The sequence below is a fragment of the Squalius cephalus genome (assembly GCF_949319135.1).
Source record: "Squalius cephalus genome assembly, chromosome: 2".
Classification (NCBI taxonomy): domain Eukaryota; kingdom Metazoa; phylum Chordata; class Actinopteri; order Cypriniformes; family Leuciscidae; genus Squalius; species Squalius cephalus.
In genome coordinates, this window is record NC_137123.1 from 46,578,955 (window position 1) to 46,585,220 (window position 6,266).

A 6,266-nucleotide genomic window follows, 5' to 3' on the forward strand; every position below is an offset into this window, starting at 1 on the left:
TTATTTAACTATTTTGTAATCAAAAATCAAATAGAATCATGTTGTGTATGATCATCAGTTTAAACAAAAAGTTTTTTAACTTACATTTCAGATCCCAATTTTAATATTATATGACTGTAATTTTGTAGGTTTTAGCGACAGATTCTGACAGTGGTATAAATGGGCAGATCAGTTACTTCATTGTGGATGGGAACCACAATAATGCGTTTGTGATCGACTCTGTTCGTGGGATTCTTGCCACCAATGCTGTCTTGGACAGAGAAATTTTCTCCTCCTACAAGTATGGCAAACTTTCTTGACTTCTTCAATTTCTTTCACAATTAAGTTTATATGGAATTGGTCTATTGGAAATTAATTGAACAATCATGGAAGTCCTTTAGACATTATATCATAATTATTTATTTTCCTGTTAGCCCTAAAGGTTATGCATTTCTATTTTTAATAAAAACTATTTTGTTTTCAAATACAGATTAATTCTTCAGGTCAAGGACATGGGAAGTCCTCCCCTTACAGGCACCTGCACTGTCCGTGTCCAGGTTGTAGATGTAAATGATAATAGTCCTACAATTCCATCCATGGAACCAGTGACCATTGCAGAAAGTAAGAAACTTATTTATGTTTACTGATACAATGTCTGCATTTTCACACCTTTCTTATTTGTTTTAAAGAGTTTTAGTATGTGTTCAAAATGTTAAAGTACAACACACTGAACTTATTCTTTCCTTGCCATCTCCACAGATCTTCCTGTTGGCTACATTGTCACCCAAGTGATTACAAATGATGTAGACCTTAGTCCTTCAGCTACATACAGATTCAAAGATGATGATCAGACCAGCAGAAGTTTTGCAATTGACCAGTACTCTGGGTTAATTACCACAACTAAAAGCCTGGACTATGAAGATCAAGCTGTCTATACATTGAGAGTGGAAGCATCAGACTCTGTCCATCAAACTGAGGCCGAACTCTCCATCCAGGTGTTGGATGTCAATGATAACCCTCCAGTCTTCTCTCAGGAGTCTTACCAGGTAAAAATATTATATTAAACTATTTTAAGAGGTCTTGATTACTTTTTAGTATCATAGGTTACAATCATGCACTATTCATGCTCTTCTTATAGTATTGACCATCTTTTGCTGCTCACATCCAGGTTTTGTTGCCAGAGCATACATCAGCAGACACATATGTTGTATCTGTATCGGCAACTGATAAAGACTCTGGCCAAAATGGAAGAATTTCATACAGACTTCTTTCCAACCCAGTGAGAGGGTTCTACATTGATCCTGACAATGGTAATTTTCCACCAAAATTACTTGCTCACAAATCTCAACCTAAAGTAATACAATAAAGCAAGCTTGATTTTATACAACAGTTCAATGGCACGAGTGTGTAAATTAATAAGAAACAATAACAGAGTGTTTTTCAAAACTCTCTTTTGTGTGAAACTACTTCCTTCTGCCGCAGAATCAAATCTCAATTTGACAGTTTAACAGATGAACCCAAGGCTCAGTTATTCTAAAACGTCACTTTAGAACTAGCAACAAAGGATCGCAGTGTTGCTTCATTGAATCTTATTGTATTATGTAGAGTATTATGAGAGAGATATCAACTAACAGAGTGTATTACCTGCATCTGGTTTAGCATTTATTCTTCAGGTCAATCTTATGTTCATAATAAATAATCAGTTTGAATGTCTGCTTAAAGAAAGTGATATCTTTGTCTTAGTTTGCTTCAGTTAAGAGGATTTCCCATGACAGCACTAGTCAATGCAGTTGTCGGTTGTGTCTTATAAGGTGTTGTTTAAAGTAAAAATAATGTATTTTTTTAATAACCTTGTTTCAGTTCCTTTCAATATAAAAGTCTTTGTTACCGACTCACTCATAAAGACAGATTTTGCCGTCATCTAATGCCGTAATAATGTATCTTTCACTGAAGTCGAAATCATAATCACTCACAGACCCTTTCTCAATACCAAATACAGCATATTATTTATATAAAATAAATTATGATTTAAAGAACAATAATATTTAAATGAACAAGAATACCCAATATAAAAGTATAAGAACTTTGTACAATAGGAAATAAACACAAGCAAACAATTCAGTCAAAAGTACAAAAGCAGCGCTCTAGTTAGTACAGGATTTAAGTTAAATAAATATAAATATAAAAAAATATATAAAGTTATGAAACTTAACTTTGCCATTTGCCAAATCTATTTGATGTGGAACAAGTAATAGATTAATAAGACCAAAGATTGCCTGTTTGATATACCTAATACAAATTATATCTCATGTTTAACTGCATAAGAGCCAGTGGCAAATTCCCAAAGGACTGGCCGATATAAAACTCTTCTCGGCTGTACATGAGTGGTAAAAAGCCACTGACGGCTTGGAGCCCAAATCTCAGAAAACTTGGCACTATTTTTATATATAAATCTCTCGTTTGAGGTCTAACCAAATACATTCTGACCTAAAAAAAAACTCACACAACATAGTATTTGTAAATATATATTATATTGGGTTTGCTCCTCTGCCATTGATGCTCGCTGTGAGGAATGTTGTTAGTATAGATGCGGCATAAACAAGTGGCATGATACAAATTGTGAAACGATTTCTGTGTGAAATTATCACATGCCTGGAAAAGGCTCTAAGCAAATCAGACAATTCGAGAACCAGAACTGTTGTATAAATGCTAATAAAAACACAAAAATGGAGCATATATACTGTATAGTATAACATGTATCTTAGAGATATGTAAAAGTAATTATTTTTATTGGGGTTTTATTCAGTTATGTAAATTAGAGTGGTTTTAGTTTTACCATAGTTCAATTTAGTGTGTCTTGCTATAATAATAAAACAATCCTGTGTGTAAAATTGAATTTCTATTGAATGTTCTACTGCCTACAGGTGCAGTGTTCACGAACAAGCCTCTGAATTATGTTGCAAATGGAAACATGTTACGGCTACTGGTGGAGGCACATGACAGTGGTGACCCCAGTCTATTTAGTGTCACTTCTGTAGACATAGAGGTGGTGGACTTTAACGATAATGCCCCCTTCTTCACACAGAACTCATACCAGGTGAGTGTTCCCGAGGATGTATCTGTTGGAAGCACTCTACTCATTCTATTAGCAGAGGACAGTGACTACTCAAATATGAACACCCATTTGGAGTATGCAATCATAGCTGGAAATGACGAAAGGCGGTTCTGCCTTGAAGTTGTTAGCATTCCAGCTGAAGCCCACAGCCGAACTGTTGGCCAAGTAGTGCTCTGTGATACACTGGATCAAGAGACCACAGACACCTATTCATTGACTGTGACTGTGACAGACAGGGGAACCCCACCCCTGAACAGCTCAGCTGTTGTGTCAGTCAAAGTCCTTGATATTAATGACAATGCACCTATTTTCAGTAGTCCAGAGTATCATGCATGGGTCACTGAGAACAGCCCCATAGGTACAGCCCTTATCCATATCTCTGCCTATGATCCTGATCTAGGGGCAAATGGGACTGTAACGTACAACATCATCTCAGGTAACAGCAAAGGCTTGATCAGAATGGACTCTGCAACAGGTGTCCTTGAAGTTAATGGGACACTGGACTATGAAGAGAATAAAAAAATTACCTTAACAGTCCAAGCATCAGATTGTGGTGCTCCAAGTTACAAAAAAGTATCATTTGCGGTTGTTTACATATTGGTACTTGATGAGAATGACAATTCCCCATTCTTCATGTTCCCTACCTACAACTGCTCGCTGTCTGAAAACCTGCCGGCTTTTACCCCTGTGTGCATGGTACATGCTGTTGATGAAGATGCAGGAATCTTCGGACTACTTACTTATTCCATTTTAACCCCCTGTTATGTGGACTATGACAGTAGCAACCCAGACAAGAAAGATGCCTTTGGTATTGATCCTCTTACTGGAGACATCTACACCAAGCAGATGTTTGACTATGAAGGAGAGAGTGAATTCTGCTTTGTGGTAGAGGCACGTGACAAAGGAGATCAAGTGGCAACCTTGAGACTACAAATCGAAATTGAAGGCATTGATGAGTTCAGCCCCATCTTCACCCAGAATGTGTACCATTTCTCTCTGCCGACTAATGCCAAGGTTGGCCAAAGTATAGGCAACCTGATGGCTATGGATCATGATGGTGGTCTGGATGGCTCAGTGGAGTACTCTTTAGTCAACCCATCCCCATTTTTCAGTGTCAACAAAACAACTGGCTGTCTATATGTCTCAAACTCTGTGTATCAGAGAAGAAGATCGAACTCAAACGAGACAACAGAGGACCTGATAGTTCTAGCAAGCAGCCCCAAACTGAACTCCAGGTCATCAACGTGTCATGTTGTTGTGAACATAACCAGTTCAGCAAAGTCTCTGGCAAGTGTTGATCTCAGTGTCCACACTGCCAGTCTCAGTGTGTCGTTGATAGTGTTCCTCCTCCTTTTAATGAGCTTCATTGCCCTTGTTCTAAGGTACAGGTCCAAAGAGAATGCCGTAAAGAAGGCAACCTCCGTATCTGCTAACCTTAACCTTGAGACTGACTCTTTAGGAACAACAGATGGCAACCTTAACAGCAGTATCCATGGTATTAACCTCCAAAATGTACAAGAACCATTAGAAACATGGGGAAGATTGGATATACCAAACCCTTCAAGAAACTCAAACTCAAAAGCCTCAAGTGGAAGAGGATCTACTGAGGAAGAGACTGCTGAGGATCAAGAGATCAAGATGATCAACAAGTTTCCATGTTACAAACAGCTTGGCTCTGTAACAACGCAACAGGCATCAAGAGTCTCAGACTCAGGGATTCCTGGGGACTCAGACCAACTCTCCTTTCACTCGGTAGATGAAGACCCACTTTCTGGTGCCAGTATTGGTATAGTCAGAATAGTGGATATGCCCAGTTCTGATAGTCTCCATAATTTCAGGGATGAAGGAGGAGGTGAGGGAATGCTTCCTCAGGTAGTCAACATGAAGGAAGTGGAGGAGGTCATAAGAAGGTGCATGTCTATGCCTGATAACCAGGGTTCAGTTGAGGGCTCACTCACCAATCTGATTTCCTCTGAGGAACAGCTACATGGGAGCTACGGTTGGGACTACTTTCTCAATTGGCAGCCACGCTTCCAATCGTTGGCCTCTGTTTTTACAGACATTGGGATGCTTCCAGATGAAGGGATGAGGGCCAGAGATGTGGAGCCAGAGTCACAGAGCCTTTTGCACCCACCTCCTCTCATCACAGCAGTTGCCCAACCAGGAATTCGTGCTGTCCCTCCCAGAATGCCCCATAGAAGATTGCCCCTGGTCAGATTGCCCACATACACCAATACTTGCACTAGAAACACAGAGCTGACCCATTCAGCAATGACTCCTAGTTTTTCCCCCTCTCTGTCGTTACTTACCGTTAGGACACCCAGTACCTCCCCAGTGGTTTCAGAAACCGGTTTGGGATGCTATACAAAAATAGCAACACTGCCAAGAGATATCTTGGACGATGCAGAGATTCAAGTGTAATCTTGTGTTTCAAATATATGTACATGTGTAAAAATTTTCACTTTTTTAATTTAGAATGTGCTTTTGTGTTTTGGTGTTGTATGAATTATTATTTGGTGTTGTATGAAAGATTACTGTAATGACTGTTTTTTTTTTATAAATAATGTTATTAACCAAAGTTATAATCATAATAATTTATTGTTATAAAAATACAACACACAAACATTTTTATTATGTGAGTTTTTTTATCATTTCTAATTGTTTTAATGCTGATTCACTTAAAATTCTCTCATTTTATTTTGGCAAATATTTGCTTTGGAATTTCTGAATTGTGGTGGTTAGGAAGCAAAATGCTATGCAATCTCTATAAGTACATTTGAGTATAACTGAACTGAACAAGCATTTCATTGTGCATTATGGAGTACCTAATAAGATTAAGATTAAATTAAGATAAATTATTAGTGATGTATTGACCAATCATTGTAATTATCTGCACTGACAAACATTTGCCACTTGTTTTAAAATGCTCAACAATCAGGGCCATAGTCTAGTTAATAAAACTCTCAAATATATAGCCCTGCTATAAGGTGTGTTTTGTTTTCTGTTTGTACCTGTGAAACAGAAAATATGATTTAATATCATAATTTAATATAAATAATCTGGGCCACACTTTACCATATATTAAAGTTGAATGAGGAAATAGTTTCAGGTGTGAGAGAGGACGTTGTCGGCTGCCAATGTGGATTTGCTTTTTGTGGTGACTCTGCTGCCA

General features: G+C 38.0%; 1 protein-coding gene across 1 annotated transcript in view; it reads left to right on the forward strand.

The window, feature by feature from the left end:
• The window catches only part of dchs2 (dachsous cadherin-related 2), a gene marked incomplete at its 5' end in the record, with an annotated part of 58,859 nt that extends 52,800 nt beyond the window's left edge, over positions 1-6,059 (forward strand). The window contains 5 exons of the mRNA XM_079863863.1: positions 129-280; positions 470-600; positions 739-1,025; positions 1,148-1,289; positions 2,904-6,059. Of these exons, the coding sequence (XP_079719989.1) occupies positions 129-280; positions 470-600; positions 739-1,025; positions 1,148-1,289; positions 2,904-5,515 (3,324 nt within the window). The 3' untranslated portion in view covers positions 5,516-6,059. The remainder of the gene's footprint in view (positions 1-128; positions 281-469; positions 601-738; positions 1,026-1,147; positions 1,290-2,903) is intronic.
• Positions 6,060-6,266: the final 207 nt, after the last annotated feature.